The sequence below is a fragment of the Dreissena polymorpha genome, chromosome 13 (genome assembly GCF_020536995.1).
Source record: "Dreissena polymorpha isolate Duluth1 chromosome 13, UMN_Dpol_1.0, whole genome shotgun sequence".
Lineage (NCBI taxonomy): Eukaryota > Metazoa > Mollusca > Bivalvia > Myida > Dreissenidae > Dreissena > Dreissena polymorpha.
Genome location: NC_068367.1, coordinates 26,393,356 through 26,411,847, shown reverse-complemented (window position 1 = coordinate 26,411,847; position 18,492 = coordinate 26,393,356). Strand labels below are relative to the sequence as shown.

At 34.6% G+C, this 18,492-nt stretch overlaps 1 protein-coding gene across 4 annotated transcripts in view; it reads right to left on the bottom strand.

Annotated features, from left to right (window-relative positions):
* The window catches only part of LOC127854939 (ankyrin and armadillo repeat-containing protein-like), a 92,308-nt gene extending 75,404 nt beyond the window's left edge, over positions 1-16,904 (bottom strand). For all 4 annotated transcript variants that reach the window (XM_052390110.1, XM_052390113.1, XM_052390111.1 and 1 more), the window contains exons 1-3: positions 16,776-16,904; positions 9,700-10,327; positions 7,832-8,266 (exon numbers count right to left, since the gene is read on the bottom strand). In XM_052390110.1, coding sequence (XP_052246070.1) covers positions 7,832-8,266; positions 9,700-10,282 — 1,018 coding nt within the window. In that variant the 5' untranslated portion in view covers positions 10,283-10,327; positions 16,776-16,904. The remainder of the gene's footprint in view (positions 1-7,831; positions 8,267-9,699; positions 10,328-16,775) is intronic.
* Between the last annotated feature and the right edge of the window lie 1,588 nt (positions 16,905-18,492).

Sequence of the window (18,492 nt, the reverse complement as noted above, 5' to 3'; positions counted from 1 at the left end):
TTTATTGTTATCTGTTAGTTCGATCAAGGTTAGGGCACAAAGGCGTAAACAAAATGACAATATCGGTGAATTGTATTGTCAATTTCCCACTCAGCAATTTTGTCAGAGTGCCAATTAAACCAAGTTCAGCTTTTGAAAGTGATTTTTTATTCAATTTGGCAATGGACTGATTATATACGGTCAATTTGAACTATTACACAAGCGGCAATCTGAAGAAGATTATAAACCAATTTTGACTTCATGTACTTAACGTTTGCCTTATGATAATGTGCTATCAACATTCAAATATTGAAGCATTGATATGGTCAATGGTTAAGAGGTTTATGTGATTTAAGTGTATTAATCTGGACACGTAGTTAAAACAGGGTGACAATAACAACTGTGGCAACAAACGGTTAAAGGCATGAATATTAATTAAATTCGAAATCTCCAAATGCCAGTACATGAAACACATTTTATACATAACATGGAAGGCCAGGGCTTTTTTGTTAATATTTTCCCCCTCCCCAGAAAATTTTTATTTTTTTTCTGCAAATTATATTTAAAAAAATCTGATTAAAAAAAAATATGAAGAATTATAATTTTCAGATAATTTTAGTAAAAAAAAGTAATGAAATGCTATAAAATAGATGTCTGCAATTAATTTCAACAAGGTATCTATTTAATTTAGTATCTAATATTCATTATTTAATGTACATATTCTTATATCACTCCTTGTAAGGTATTCTGCATTCAAATTCCCCCATGCTTTTTCTACCCTTTCCCTCAAAGGTAAGAGTATGCCCTGAATTAAACACCAGGCACCAGGCTCGTGGGCCAAGATATTTAACATCTTTAATTTCTCGAGGATAAAATTCATCATCACACAATTCAAGAGCATGTTGTCTCTCCAAATTTATAATTTTAAGTTTAAAAAAAATCTTATTTTCATAATTTACTACTTATTTATTCTTTGTATATGTATACCTATTCACTATAATTATTTCATAAAAACAAATTTTAAACAGATTACAAATATTGCACACATATTTCATACAGAGAACAAAAAAAGCAAACATTGAACAAGAATAGCTCGCTGTAGCTTACTTTTCTTTACATGCTTTTCTGTCCGAAAAACAACAACATTAAATCATTATTTTCATGGATACAGTTAGTAATTGGAATACCTGGATATAAAACACCTTTTTGAATGTTCTAATAGGATCTTAAAAAAAACACTTGATTTCAAATGGACATCTAATACTTTGTATTTGCCAAATTTAAAAACATTTCTAGTGTTTTATGACATAATTTAAACATTCAATAAAAAATTTATGCAAACATAATATATTTAAGCCCCGTTCTGTGAAAAGGGGGTTTAATGTACGTACTTAAGGTGTCCATACAGGCTTATCAGGGATGACACTTTCTGCCTGAATTGGATTTTTGCTAAGAAGAGATTTTCTTTAAACAAACAAGAGGGCCAAGATGGCCCTAGTTCGCTCACCTGAGAGGAGTCGGTTCATTCAATCTTTAAGAAATGTCTTACTTGACCTAGATATTGTCCAGACCAACATCCTGGTCAAATTTCATCATTATTTCATCTGCGAGTCATGATCAATGTACCTATGCAGTTTCATGATCCTAGGCGTAAGTTATCTTGAGTTATCATCTGGAAACCATTTTTCTAAGTTGAGTCACCGTGACCTTGACAGCCATTTTGTGAATACGTTTTTTTGGCACTGCAGGACCTTGACCTTTGACCTAGTGACCTGATAATCAATAGGGGTCATCTGCTAGTCATAATCAATATACCTACGAAGTTTCATGAACCTAGGCATAAGCGTTCTTGAGTTATCATCCAGAAACCATTTTACTATTTCAGGTCAACGTGACCTTGACCTTTGACCTAGCAACCTGAAAATCAATAGGGGTCATCTGGGAGTCATGATCATTGTACCTATGAAGTTTCATGGTCCTAGGCATAAGCGTTCTTGAGTTATCATCCAGAAACCATTTTACTATTTCAGGTATCCGTGACCTTGACCTTTGACCTAGTGACCTGAAAATCAATAGGGGTCATCTTCGAGTCATGATCAATGTACCTATGAAGTTTCATGATCCTAGGCATAAGCGTTCTTGCGTTATCATCTAGAAACCATTTTACAATTTGGGTCACCGTGACCTTGATCTTTGACATAGTGAAAATCAATAGGGGTCATCTACGAGTCATGATCAATGTACCTATGAAGTTTCATGATCCTAGGCCTTAGCGTTCTTCAGTTATCATCCAGAAACCATTTTACTATTTCGGGTCATCTTGACCTTGACCTTTGACCTAGTGACCTGAAATTAATAGGGGTCATTTACGAGTTTTGATCAATGTACCTATGAAGTTTCTAGATTCTAGGCCTAAGCGTTCTTGAGTTATCATCCTGAAACCATTTTACTATTTCAGTCATCATGACATTGACCTTTGGCCTAGTGACCTGAAAATCAGTAGGGGTTATCTGCGAGTAATGATCAATGTATCTATGAAGTTTCATGATCCTAGGCATAAGCGTTCTTGAGTTATCATCGGGAAACCATTTTACTGCTTTGGGTCACCGTGACCTTGACCTTTGACCTAGTGACCTGAAAATCAATAGAGGTCATCTGCAAGTCATGATCAATGTATCTATGAAGTTTCATGATCCTAGGCATAAGTGTTCTTGAGTTATCATCCGGAAACAATTTTATTATTTCGGGTCATCATAACCTTGACCTTTTACCTGGGGACCTGAAAATCAACAGGGATCATCTGCGAGTCATGATCAATGTACCTATGAAGTTTCATGATCCTTGGCATAAGCGCTCTTGACTTATCATCCGGAAACCATCTGGTGGACGGACGGACTGACATGAGCAAAACAATATACCCCCTCTTCTTCGAAAGGGAGGGGGGCATAATGAGAAAACTGCCCCCCTCCCAGCAGCCATGTTATTCAACTGACCGGAACCATTTTTTAACTCAACTCTTGTATCAAGGAAACAAATGTTCTGAGCAAATTATGTGAAAATTGGGCCAAAAATGTGACTTCTACTGTGTTCACATGTTTTCACTATATACATATACAGAAAAATGCCCCGCCCACTGGCGGCCATGTTTTTTCACCGATCCCGACCATTTTCATACTCGTCCGAGATATCAATAAAACCAATGTTTTGACCAATTTTCATGATGATTGGGCAAAAATTGTGACTTCTAGAGTGTTTACAAGGTTTCTCTATAGCCAAATAGGGAAAACTGCCACTATACAAATATAGAGAAAAATGCCCCGCCCACTGGCGGCCACTTTTTTTCACTGATCTCAACCATTTTCAAACTAGTTCGAGACATCAATTGAACTAATGTTTTGACCAAATTTTATGATGATTGTGCAAAAATTGTGATTTCTAGAGTGTTTACAAGGTTTCTCTATAGCCAAATAAGGAAAACTGCCCCACCCACTGGCGGCCATGTTTTTCAACGGATTGGAACCACTTTTCAACTCAACCAAGATATCATTAAGACAAACATTTTGACAAAGTTACATGAAGATTGGGCATGAAATGTGACTTCTACAGTGTTTACAAGGTTTTTCTTCTTTTGACCTAGTGACCTAGGTTTTGACCCGGCACAACCCAGTTTTAAACTCGGCCGAGATTTCATTGGGACAAAGCTTCTGACCAAGATTCATGAAGATGGGAAAAGAAATGTGGCCTCTAGAGTGTTAACGAGCAAATGTTAACGGACAGACGGACGGACATAGGACGGACAAAGACGGGTCACAAAAGCTCACCTGAGCAATCAGGTGACTCACCGTGAGCTAAAAATATCATAAAAGCAGAGAAAAGTGTTGTCCCTGATTAGCCTTTTCTGACTGCACAGGCTAGTCTAGGATGACACTTTATGCACATGCATTAAACCCTCTTTTAAAAAAGCGTGGCCCCTTTTTTTTTAAGTTTAACATTTCCTCAACCAAGAGATTAGGGCCCTAATGGGCCAATTAATTTAGTAAATAACCACTACCTGGATACATCAATGAAATAAATTGGTACTGGTTACAAAGATTTCTTTCATTTTATTAAATTGTTGATGGTTGATGATCAGGAATTGACAGATTGAACTTCAGTTTTACCATACATATTTTTGGTTTAGCACTCATTTTTTACTATAATACATAGTTGTATATAAAAAGTATGTGGCTTACCAAATGCCTTTGAGTATGTCTCCTGGGTAAAACCAGTACTTTGACTTAGGCAAGCTTAAATCAAGCTTTAATTAGAACTTAAATCTTCTTTTACACTGTAATGTCTTATTTGTGTGTGTGTGTGTGAGAGAGTTCACTTAATTATATAAACTTACGTTTTCATTCATTTATTTTATTAAACTTTATTTTTTTATTAAATTGAAATCCAATGGCTAATAAAGAATTCCACAAGTTCTCTTGATGGGTAGAACCAGTATTCCAGGGTGTCTTTGACGAACATCTTGAAAATGTTTCCAGAGCGGATATTTAACCTAAAACTTTGATCAATTAAGAGTCACAAGTACAGACATTCTGTCATTGTGACCTTGTCCAAATTTAATTTTTAACTTTAGACAAATCTTTGATTGGTGGTAAAGGGAGCATTTTTACAACAATGCTGAAAATGAAAAATTAATAATAACAATAGTTTAACACACTCGGTAATTAGTTAATTTTACATTATTAATTAACTCGGTGGATATGAATGGTTTGCAAATAACAGAATTTATAAGGAAAGTCTGTGAAACAAAGCAGTTGCAATGAACTGTATTAAAATCACTTTTTAAATAAATTTTTCAATTTTTTTTTTAATATTAAAAATCTTGAAACAGAGATACTTTTGTTCAAAAAAGTATTTGCATTTTATGGAATAATACAGTACACTCCACGCGTTTTCCCCAAAAAACGCGCTCCCTCCGCGGGTTTTTTTTGCTAGCGAGTGTTCACGCGGCGTTGGAAGAGCGAGGTGAACTCGATAAAACGCTCGGCGTTACGCCGCGTTCGCTAATTCCCGCGGCGTGTATTACTTTAGGCTAGTCGGTAAATGCAGACACTTTCCGTTCTTATCAGTGATCGCCGCGCAACGCCGCGTTAGCAGTGTGCTACTGGGCATGCCAAAAAATAAAAACATTGTTATAATAAATTGTTTAAATACTGTAGTACATGTATAAAAAAGATATTTGTAGAGAAAATTAATACATATAAAAATTATGTTTTTTAATTCACAGGTACGTCTACAATATGAATTAGTCTAATATAATACATTTGACAAATTAATATTTAAATCAACACATATGACACAAGAATAAATGTTCCGTAAAATTTCCAAATGAGAATAATAATTAGTAATCCGAAACACACTACGATTTTTAATTGTTAACACGACGTTTACAAATGCTTCCAATATACAGTCCTCATGTATATTTCCCGACAAAAGCGCGCGAAAATTATGCTGCAATGTACAAGGTCAAGGTACAACGTATACTCCTGCAAAGCGTGCGTTTATTGATTTTTTTTATACAAACTTTTTAGCGCAGAGAACATTGTTGATTTCGGTTAAAAGTTTCTTTGGTATTTATTTACGAAATTATATCTCGAATAAGTTGATATTTCCTCTAAAATAATTTCAAATCGAACACGCCGAATCTTTATCGATACGGTATTTTAGTAGAGTAATTATTTAAACACTAATTGTACTGTAAACTGATTACAGAAGACATCTGGGCGGAACTGGATTTTAAGTGTTTGACGTTATGAAAACACGCAAAGCTTGTCTACTGCTGTCTGCGGTGTTTTGACAAAAGGGATTAACATGTGTGAATGTCACTCTGCCGATTTGGTCCATAATTACTGGTAAACATTGTTTAGAATGTCGACGCAACAAGAATACAACTGTGAATATTAAATGCAATTATCAACTCAATAGTTACAAATGTACCACCTTTTAGCAATCAATGGAATAACCTACAAACAAAGAGAAAATCAATGCATTAGCGAGCAGAGAATTGACTTTGTTCCGACAATTAAAACCATTCCTTATGCATTCGTTGAACGTGTTTACTTGAGTAAGTTATGCCTTTAGACAGGAAGCGGCTTTTCTTTGATTACGTCAAACTGTCAATTCACACAGATTTGCGAGATTTTTAGGGTCCTTGGTCATTTGTATACATGTTCAGTATAGAAAATCACCTGCTAACATGAACACTTTGGATTAAATTATCAAAATAAAAACAATGTTGCAAACTGTGTTTATATTAATTGGTAAGTATTAGTTAAAAGACGACGTTTTGTGTGTCGTAAATCAACGAGTTTTCTATACAACAACAACTACTTCTACAACCACGTCGGGATCGATCTATCTTGGTTGTTTTTGTTTAATTGTAAACATTATACTACATGTACATGTATGTACTTTTAATAAATGTAATTTTATTTGAAAATCAGGAAGTCAAACAAAATTAAATTGATCGTTATCTCGTAAAACGCGGAGTTTCCCCCGCGTTGCCAACGCCGAGGGCCGCCGCGTCGGCTTATCAGTTTTGCCGATCGTTAACCGCCGCATCCAAAATCATGCAAACGCCGCGTATAGCGGGATTTTCTTAATCTCCCTCCAGGTCGAAACCCGCGGAGTATGGAGGGAAATTGGGGAAAACGCGTGGAGTGTACTGTATCAGATGGAATATTTTTTATTTACTTTTTAATGCATATTTCTCATCTCTTGTTTCCACATTATATTTCACAGACTCGATTAAAAAAGTGATATAGAATATATAAGGTCATAGGATTAATAACAACCTTTTCCTTCAATTAACGCTGAAAAAATATCCTTTAAATTTTAATGAATGGCAAACTGGCATAAAAAGCAATCAATCATCAATGAACTGATATAAGCAAAGACTATGCCAAAATTACATTATACAAGCTATAAATTGATACTTCAAAAGACTATGAAAGGTACAGATACTAATATATATGAATATATACTAATTAAAAATGAGAATTTTGATAAAAACGGTGCATTTGTTAAGATTTCAATAACCTACAAAACCAGGAATGATAAGCAAGAATATGTAAATATTTAAGAAAACGGCAAAATCAAGAATTTAACTATCAAGAAAGCCTGATAATAATGGACAAGAATTTGAATGAGCCCTGTCCTGGGAAACCGGGGCTTAACGCATATGCGTAAAGTGTCATCCAAGATTAGCCTGTGCCTGTCCGCTTTTATGGGAATTTTTGTTTAAAGAAAGCCTCTACTGAACAAAAATCAAGTCTACTAGCAGGTTTTTTTTCCACTTTTTGGGAAGATAGCCCATGGCTTTGGAATTGGGAATTTTATCGGCATTTTCATGAAATTGGAAAAATAAATTCATTAGCCTTTTTTTCCACACCAAAAGTCTACTGATTAGGGAAATACTAAATTTAATATAACTCTTTATAATCATTCAAATTAAAAGAACAAAATCATATAATACTTTATAAGATGTAATTGAATTAAAATTTAGATAAAATACGCATAAGAATTCTTTCTAAAAAAAAAAAAAAATTTTTTTTTTTATGGAAATTGAGAATTTTTTGTCACATTTTGGGAAAAAAGTATACTTTTTGAGATTGGGAACATAGTCGAATTTTGGCTATAAAATTGGGCCAAAAAAAAACCTGACTAAGGAGAAAGTGTGATTCTTTAGATTAGCCTTTGCGGAGTGCTCAGGCCTATCTGGGATGACATTTTATGCACATGCATTAAGCCAAGTCTTCCCAGAACTAGGCTTATATAGACAAATATTTTCAACTATGTGTACCTGTTAGATTGGGGAGAAGACGGTTAATATCTGGTATCTTCATCCTTTTTTTCATCCCTATCAAAAATGGGGTCATGTACCCAATGACCTTCAGCAGGTACAACTGACGTCGAATCTCCGCCTTTTTATCGAGGTTTTCCATGATCAGCTGCTCATGAAGTTGCAGACGAGAGTTTAGACGTTCATACGACAAAGCGTCGAGTCTGTCATCAAGAACTTTTACAACACTTGAGACCACCCAATCAGAATCCATGACGAACATATCTTTGTAATGAGTCACATGCTTTTGAAACAATGTCATCTGCACTGTTAAGTCGTCCGCGTGCGACATGAAGAATCGACGCTCTTCCGCCATTTCCGTGTCGCCGGACGACTCGACTGGGAGTTTGTCATACGCAGTTGCATAGTCAGGGTCCTTAGTAATGTCTTGCAGCCCTGAAAACAAATAAATCAAGGATTTCAACAGATTTTGAACATCAAGCATCAAATAACCCCCATGCATGAAATCGTCTTTCTGCATATTATTTATAAAATACTCTAAATATGTTAATTTGTGTGAACTTGATTGTAACACTATGCAAACAACACAAATTGTATGATATAACAGCGATTTTTTTGTTGCCCAATTGGAAAAGGACCAGTACCAAACCAATTGGGAAAATTTAGCGCAAAAACCCTGAAATTATGAAAACTCGCAATCATGAAATCCTCATAGTTGGAAGTTATGGTTTTTTTTAATTGAATGGTATAAATTGCATAAACCAAGTAAAATATTCATTTACACACATTTTGGCTTAATGTTAAGTTTCAGTGCTCATTTTATTTGTTCACTTGCAGAAAATGCACTTTTGGGAAAAAAAATGACGAAATTTGTCTTGCTTTTGGGCATTTTTCAGACGGCAATCGGGAATTTTGTTGTTAATCCTCAATTGGGAAAGTACCTTTTAAGGGTAGTTTAGAAAAAAGGAAAAAATCTCTGTATAAACTATATTTGAGAAAAAAAATTAATCAAATTTGCATCAAAATGATGCAAGGGAGCTACGTTGAAGGAGTCAAACGCAAAATGATTGCATCAAAAGGCAGGATTCTGCTTCAACTGAAATCAAGGACCACACATTTAAAGCCAGTCCTAAGTAAAATGAAAAAATTATAACTTAAAAAATATCAAAATATACATTTCCTGAGGCATAATGCTTAGCCCATTTATGCCTAGCGTCTAGAAAAAGGCCTTGACAAACAGCGTTAATCCAGATGAGACGCCGCATGATGCGGCGTCTCATCAGGGTCTGCGCTGTTTGCTTAAAGAAATTTCTGTAAGAAATATTCTAAATATAGAAATAAATATACTAGACATCCCTAATTTTGGAAATAAATTGATCCAATTAAGAATGATGGGAGGGTCCACTAGGAATGAATGCGTTAAGTCATATTTTGTTTCTGTATATTACAATAATGTTTTGCTTTCAAATGTCATCTTGTGTTTAGAATATTAGAAACTATATGTTTTATCTTGCAATAAAACATGTGAAGTATGATTAAAAATTAGCATGTCCTTTTAAAGTTTCCAAATCAATAGCAATATCAGTTGCATCAAGATGTTATTTCAAGCTAAATTGCAATAACAATCAGCTGTTGCAAATTTTGTCTGGTTCACATGAAAATTGATCATGTTTTTATTGAAAATACAAAATAAATTTGAGAGACCAATTTAAAAGGTCAAAGGAACAAAACTCAAAGAACTGCAATTTTTAATTAGTCCTTGGAACCTTTTTTGGGAAACATTTAATTTCCCACTTAAGCAGCCTGAATGCGGAAAATTACGTTAAGATCAGAAAAAGTTGTGATTGAAATGCATGCACGTAACATACCACAATTTAAAAATTCCGTTATCAGCGTCTTTTTTGTCTCCGGTTTCCCATTTGCATTCACGTCCAAACTCGATCTCCACTTTTCGGAAAATTTTGTCCGTTTGTCTTTCGGGAAATAGCACCCGTGCCATAGGCACTTCATCATGTAATCCACGCTGATCATTATCTGACCTATCCTAGTGTCCTGATACGCCGGCGGCAACTGACAGGTCGTACTCTGATCAAAATTCGCCTCCAAAGAGAGTGTGGGCGTCTGGTTCAGCACGTACAAGCCCATCGTCAATTCGCGAACTATTTGGTGCAGTTCTCGATAGTCCAACGGAGGAGTGTGATCCTCCTCGGGTATGAGTATAACACAAGTGTTGGAGTTCTGTGGGTTAATATTACTGATAAGCCCCATGGGCGGGTCCGTTGGGTAGCGAAAATCCTCCGTCGAGAGCATCCAATGCGTCTGCATGAACGCTAGGTTTTCTTGGCAATCGTATCGCTCAAACTTCTCAATGTAGTTGACAGCATTTCGAGCGATGCTAATAGCTTGAAGCTGCTCCTCAGTTTTGTCAGGTTCAGTTCCTGGGGCGGCCATTTTATTTTGTTCCCTTGTGGGCTCTTTGGTTTCTTTGGGTTAAATCTGCAACAAGAGAAAAATCTTCACCATTACCTGTACAAGCCATTCTCCCTTCTGGCTCACTGAACCTATTTATTTTAGCTTGATTTCATCAAAAGCCTAAGGTTTATATAAACAATGTTGAGCCTGTTACATAGGTAAAAACAGTACTTGCAGGGCCCTTGCTACACTTTGGGGGATTGGGGCCAGGGCCCTTAGAGGGGGGAATTCCACGTTGTTTTGGGCGAAAAGGGGAATTTTAGAAGATCTTTTCACCAACCATTCAACACTTAAAATTGCTATATTTTAATGTAATTTACATAAGTATACATTTAATCAAAGGTTAATAGCACGATACCAGTTGGCAACATAGGTATAAAAGTAAAAAATAAAAAAAAATAAAAAAAATTTGAGGGGGGAATTTTCAGCTGAAATAGGAGAAAAAGTATACTATTTTAAGTATACGGCCAAGTGAGGGCCCTGACTTGGTGTTTTTAGTAGATTTCAAGAACACTCCCACAGTGTGAATCTTACCTGTTAGCTCCTGATTGTTTATTAGACACCTTATCCACTACAACAATTTAGTTTACTTTATGAATTCTTCAAAAGAAAAATGTTTAAAATTTATCTTACAACATTGAAATTTAAGAAATATATTAGCTTTCTTCCTGCATTTTATGAAACTGCAAAATTTGAGGATAGAAAAGGCACAATAAATAGAAATATTAAAGAAAAAATTGAAATCAAGGATATTTAGCATTAAACTGTTGCATGTATTTTTTATGGTAAATTTTTATAGGAATATGGGTTGCATTGATGGAAGTTTCATTTTGTAACAATTAACAATAAGAATGAGCACGTTGGAAGAAAAAATAATTATCTGAAAAGATACCTCTTTCACAGACTAATTTTGCACATACACTGTACAGTACAATAATTGTTGCAATATTGAACGAACTAAAAGATGATAATGACACAGCATTTTTGCCTTTTATTTATTCAGAGGAAATGCCAATTCCAAATCATTTTCGAGATACATGTGTACCCCAATACTTGAATGGAAATTCACTACGAAGCTTTTACAATGTTGTCTGCTCTTCGCAGTTTTTTGTGTATAAATTAATACACCCCCGCCTATTTTCCCGCGCTTTTTGTCAAGACAAAACTGGACATGAAAATATCATGGGCATATACATGTATTTATTTGTGGCTACAATTTGTAACAGAACATGAATTGTACACGATGCGCGCACACCATATTAGGTGATTTACATGTACGCACGTAGGAATACCCTTGTCCCGATTGGAGGCTTATTTCATCAAATCTTTAAATAGAAACATATGCCGAAATTCATTTGATACTTTACTTTTGTCGTCAATAATAACACTTATAATTTAATGAAAGGGATCAATACGTTCATGTTCAATTATTTGCGTTTAAAAATGGAAATCGGGCATTTATGGGATTATCGAGTAATGGATAAAGATGGGAGAAGTTGCATGTATGCGATTGAGACAGTTGACACGTATGTATCGGGTAATCCAGAGACTTGGGATAATACGATTACTACAAACAGTTGTGATGAGTTCTCCATTGCATCAAACTGTTAATTGCATAATCAAACACGCAATTAACACTCCTCCAGGTGCGGTATGTTACAGCTAGGTGCAAACATGGTTTTCTTCTATACGCCGCGCTTAAAAAGACAGTAAACACTGTCATGGGCATGGGTGTGAAAAAAATTATTCATTATCACTTAAATGAAAGGGATCAATACAGTACGTTTATGTTCAATTAATTATTTTTAGCGAACACGATGAACACCGCGGTAGATACATGTATTATAGGTCCGTGGTGATTCCCGGTGTTCCCTTTTATTATTGCAAACGGGCCCCGCGACATTTTATCTGAACACCCATCGCAGGGTTTATATTGGTAGGCGAACACAGTGAGATGAACACCGCGGCGAGTGGCGTTTGTTTAAGTACACGGTGCCTGTACTGTATAAACCAACAAAAATAAATATTTTTTAATAAAACCTTAAAGTTATTATTAAATAATTTTCATCATAAAATGTTGAAGATTTATGCTGCAAAATACTGTCAAAATGTTATGAGGAAAACTTATACAATTAGTAGCCAGCAAATTTGAACCAATTTTAATAAATAAATTAAGTCCTGAATTATAAGAGACAGAAGAGCTAACAAAAAATATTTTATGACAATCTTAAAATGAAGATAAATTAAGATAAAGTGCATACAAAAACTGCATGTGGTATTAAATCGTATTAAACATAATTACCAAAGCAAGACATTTAAGAAATTGAAACTTTTGCCCCACTTGTTGTAATCTTTCCGTATTGACATTAGCTCCGTCTGCATGCTGGTCGGTCTAGAAATATTTTTGTCGCTAACAGAATGGACAATTAAAAATTATCTTAAACCCAAAGCTTTTCGAATTTGGATTAAGTAAAATTATCAGCATAAGATGAATGTTGATATTCTTTGACCAAGATAACAAACTTTGGACTATCTTACCAGCATGATCAGTGTTTTTTTTCACCATTTCGGGTGCCTTTGGATTGGGAAAAATCGCGTCTTTTTGACTCAAATCAGGAAATAAATTGCGTTGATTTTATGCTTACCTATTCTATCAAATTGATAATTAAAGTCAGAGCTCCAGATAAGGTTTTGTGAAATTCTTAAATTACTACCAGATTTTCAAAAAGAATTCTTAACTCTGAAATTTCATTCTTAACGTTACAACTAAGTTTTGGAAAATAATACTTATTTTTTATAAATGACCTAAAAATAAATAATAATGGCTATTTTCATGCAAAAAAAAATAAAATAAACATACTAGCAACTTTATTTATACGAGTTCAACAGTGTCTTTTCAGTATTATACAATTTTATTTTGTTAAATATGTGTACCTTCATATGCCCAAACTGTGCTTAGAATGCATGCCTTAGATGAATTTTTACATATTTCACAATTTAAACGGGTCTCCCCTTCAATCTTTTCAACGATTAGCCACGGGACTTGTCTCTTCCACTCGTTCAATGTTATTTTGTGATTAAGTTTGGACCCGTCGTGTCGCATTTTTGTTTAGCTTTTCCGACTGTGTCGGAAACTGAACATACAACATCGTATAATATTTTTTCTATAATGTCTTTCTAAACATTTAACTTCGGCTCATTTTGCGTACAATATGTTAAAAGCGTGTTTTTGGGCGCTTTGCAGCTTTTTAGGACGCTCTCTGGGCGCCGCAATTGTTTTTGACAGATAGACTGTATACGCCGCTTTTATTGAAAAAATGCGCTTTGTTAAACAAACCCGATAACCATTCTATATAAGCACCGCAAAGATCTTTAATACGCGAACAGAACTCAATAAAAAATCGATACGAACCGATGTAAAAATAATATTCGTAACTTGATTTTGTAATTCTTAATGGTACGACAAGATTTTAAAATAAATACGTAACGGACTTGAAAATAATTCGTAATTACGAAAATACGACCCTTATCTGGAGCTCTGTAAAGTGATTTCAATATTATACTATCTAAAATTTAATTTATAAAGCTAGATTTGGAGATAATTGACATGTGTGAACCTATGAAAAAAAAAATGTGGAAACCATCAAATGGGAAGTTTTGGTCCCATTTGGGAAAAATATATCCTTTTTTCCATTGGGAATGGGTCCCCCTACCAAACCCAAATTGGAATGATAAAAAACACTGATGATACAATACATTCAAGTACGGTAGTTGAAGCCAAGACTGACAATTTATTACAATATTATAAGAATGCCTGAAATTTAATGGTTGAGTTATGGTTGCATAGCCAAAATATGCGGGTCACTTTTTTTCCCAAGGTTTTTTGAGACAAATGTAGTAACTTTTCTTTGCCTATTAAAGTTATGGTTGCATAGCCAAAATATCTTTAACCAAAATTTCTCAGCAGTGTATTTTTGTTAAAAATTGGGTATAGTATTCGGTTCCATTCCCAATGGAAAAGTGCTTATTTTTCCGAAATGGGACCAACAAATTCCCATTTGAATGTTTCCAAAAAATATATTATTTTTTAAATCTCAACATTTTGTTCATCATCCAGCTATAGAAGCTAAACCTAAGTAAAATATAATACTGAAAACACATTTATTCTCGATTTTGAAGCATTTTTCAGCAAAACAACAACAACACTAATTTCCCAATTTAAGTCAAAACACGACTAATTTTCCCAATACAAAGCGACCTGTCCCTTTTCCCAAAAAGTTGGAAAAAAAAACTGCTCGGTCACATGGTTACCTTTTCTTTGCCTTTTTACAGGGACAAGGCTCTTACAATAGCCTTACAACAGCCATTTCTCAACACTTGTCACTAGCATAAATCTGAAAGCCTTGCACTAGTGACTTCATTTTAATTTTGAAAAGAGATTCCCGGCTTATATTGCAAACACTAGCCTGCAGGAGTGGGGGCAAAAACTTGCCCAACAAAAAAATTCCTTGCCAAGTCTATTCCTGGGGAATTGATGAGTAAATTAACGTTTAAACGAACATGTTCCCAAAGCAAAATGGTAAATAAAATCTCAATTTGAACAAAAGTACATTCATATTTTTTTTATTAAAAGAAGTGTCTTCTGAGAATTATATCTCAATTTAATTTCAATTACATCTATTACAGTATATAAGTATAATTTATATGATTTGTACTTATAATTTGAATTATTACAAAGAGTAACTGTAATAACTGTAGGTTCTTCACACACTAAAAATCATATTTTTTAGATAAAAAATATTGCAGGTTTCTGAAAATTTAGAGACTAAAAATACAAGAACTTGAGTATTTGTAATTGTGTATAGCGTCATTTACATGGTTATTTACACAATATTGCAAATGTAATGGTCCATTGCCTTAAGGCGCTTGTCTGCCAGGTTGTAAAAAGACATGAAAAGTGTCATCAGATTAGCGCAACAGGGAAGACTTCTGGTGAAATAGCATTGTAAAATAGACCCTCAGAAAATGTAGAAACATTAATTATGGATGAAAACCGGCATGTCCCAAAAAACGTACTTACACAAAATAATTATTTTGGCTAAAGAGTGGAGTCTGAAACACAGCAATTTTTTGAATTTTTTTTTTTTTAATATGCACAATTTAGGCCTGTGAAATTTAGAATTAGCTTTATTATTTACCTTTTAATAACCAAGTATGGCCTGACAATTTAAACAGTGTTCATATGTACAAAGAAGCACTGGTTTCATACATTAATTAAGGTGGGTTCCCACTGCCGATCCGATCAACTCGATCATCCCGAGCACCGAAATTTCCCTACCAAACCCAACCAAACTCGACTAAAAAGGGTATACACAACTTCTTCTCGACCTCTTGTTGATAACACACGACCCCCTACATGACTCATTCACAACGTCCACTCAACCATCTTTCCGATTTCCGCTTGATCATCTCAACCAATACGCGAGCCCTATACGATCTCAGCTCGTCCAAGTGGACCTCAGCTCGATCGCCACCAGATCTTCACACGATCAGATCGTGATGGTCATACTACAGTCGTATAAAGCGATCTAAAAGAACTCGGGTAGAGGTCGAGCTGATCGGGTACAGAGCTCGTGTACGGTCGAATAGCAATCGGGAAGTGATCGTGTACGGTCGAGTAGCCGTCGGGTAGCAGTCTAGTAAATCTGTACATCAAATCGAATAGAGGTCGAGTGGATCGTGTTGCGATCTAAAATAACTCGGGTAGAGGTCTAGCGGATCGGGTAGAGATCGTGTAAAAGATGTCAATCCGATTGCCACACGATTGCTTCATGATCAATTCGATCTTCTACTCGACTAATACACGACCACTTCAGGAGCGCTTCTCGATCTATTTCCTACTCGACCGCTTCTCGATATTTTTTAACATGTCAAAAAATATCTGGTAGGAAGCCCGACCAATGCCGACCTACCTGACCGCCCCCGACCACTCATGCCAACCGAACCAGACCAGTACCCGACCGTTTGGTCAGGATTGATCGAGTTGAACGGATCGGCAGTGGGAACCCAGCTTTAGACAGACAGTTAAATTGAATGAATGCTAGTTATTATGGGTTAAAACCAGGCTAAATCTTCCTCTAAGGTTATCATTTGCTTTGGTATAATAAAGCATGCAATTAGAAAATGACTTCAGATTGTTGCATTTTTAAAAGGTAATTTATTAACTGTTTCAACTAATTCCTGGTACGCGACAACACAATAAATGAAAGAGCAAGCAGCAAACATCTCTTAATTGAAATGAAACTCATTTTAAGCATCGGTATGTACTTGCTAGGAAAATTTGAACAAAAAAACAAATTCGTATTCGTTACCCCACCCACCAATTGGCGTCCTAAGTAACCAAGATTAAACTCAGACTTTAAGTAAATACGCGTTTAAAATACTTAAACTGAACAAGGGTTAATAAACCTACCATTTGAAGTGCGTTATATGCGTTATTTTATCAAACGGCACATTGTATCCATTTTATTAATTGTTCATTGACAACAATTTTCACAATGTGTTTGCAAACACAAGCACCTGTTCAATTAATGGAACCCGGTGATTTCCGTAACTTCTCGTTAAATTCCGTAAGCAGATTGAAGCGCGCGAAATTTAATCTTGCTGTCGTAATGATTTCTTATGTTTAATTTTCCTTTTTCAAGTATTGTTTGTCATTTAATATCTTTAAAAGCACAATTATACACGAAATTGCTTTAGAGAAATATAAAACTCAGTAAATTACATAAATAAATTTGAATTTTAGATATGAAACCATGTTAAACTGTACAGACAATGGGGAGAATGTTTAATGGGAATATGTAAATTGAAACCCATAAAGAAATGTGATATTTAATTTATTATAGATAAATGTCTTTTATTGATGTATCATTACAAATATATACATAGGTACTGTGTTCGCACATTTTGTAAAACCACACTCAGATTTAAATAAGTATTGTTTCCAACTTTGCAATTCGTCCAATCATAAAAAAGGTGAAAGTTAACTTCGCTCATAAATCTATTTTTAGAAAGGTAAAGTAACATCTTTGAACCAGAATAAACTTGCGTCATAAATTAAACATTTTGATTCAAGATTAAAATTAGCCTATTGTAAAAATATTAACTAATCAAAAAATACATTCTTCACATTAGATCAAATTAAAAGTAGTCGTCCCCTGTCCTGTTCTTGAAGGTCAAGTAGATTATATCAGCGCACAAATTAAAATGTTACAAAATATCTTAGCTTATTAGCTATTATAATATCTTGTTTTCTGGTATTTTTAATATACTTTAAAATAAAATTGAAGTTAAAAGTATGCACAGGATTTGGTAATAGAATGGTCAAAATTAATTAATTCAACAACGAACAATTAACTTATCAGGGATAGGTTACAAGTCATCTAAAAATGTTTACATATATAAAGGCTTTTCCCCCTTAAGCAAAGTGCCTGAATTTTCAAATCAGGGAAATGGGGTACATGTATTTCTGTACTTAAATTTCTGGAATTTTACCTAATTTTCCTTAATTTTCAATAATTTGTGTGTGCTGATGAGAAATGTAGAAATTAAATTATAGAAAACATAAAATAAAGAAAAAAATGAAACCATTGCTAAACACAATTTCTGAAAGTGAGTGTGGCCATGTTTATAACATAGATGCATTCTGTAAGTATGAGTGTCATATGCTCTAAGGTGCTCAGCTGAGATTGAAGAAGCTTAACTATTCTTAGCAGTTAGTTTTCCAACACAACCATATTTCTCAATGTACACAAGCAATTTTAACACTCAGCAGAGATATCATCAGAACAAATTATGAGCAAGTTTTTGTAATGATTGGGTAAAAATATGACTTCTATAGTATAACCTATTGACCTGGTTATTGACCCCATGATGCCCAAATTTGAACTCGGCAGAGATACCATTGGAAAATTGTGATTTTATTCCTTCACATCTATGCTCCTGACTGTCTGTTATTTGACAACAAACCATGATAAAACAATTATATTATTTCTTCTTCTTTTTCCCTAAATCATTTAAGAGACCCGCAATGACTGCTGATCAAATGTAAAATCTTACTATTTACTGCAATCTTACCACAAAGTTAAATTATCAGGAGCTGGTGCAACAGGTCTGTGAAATACAGTGAT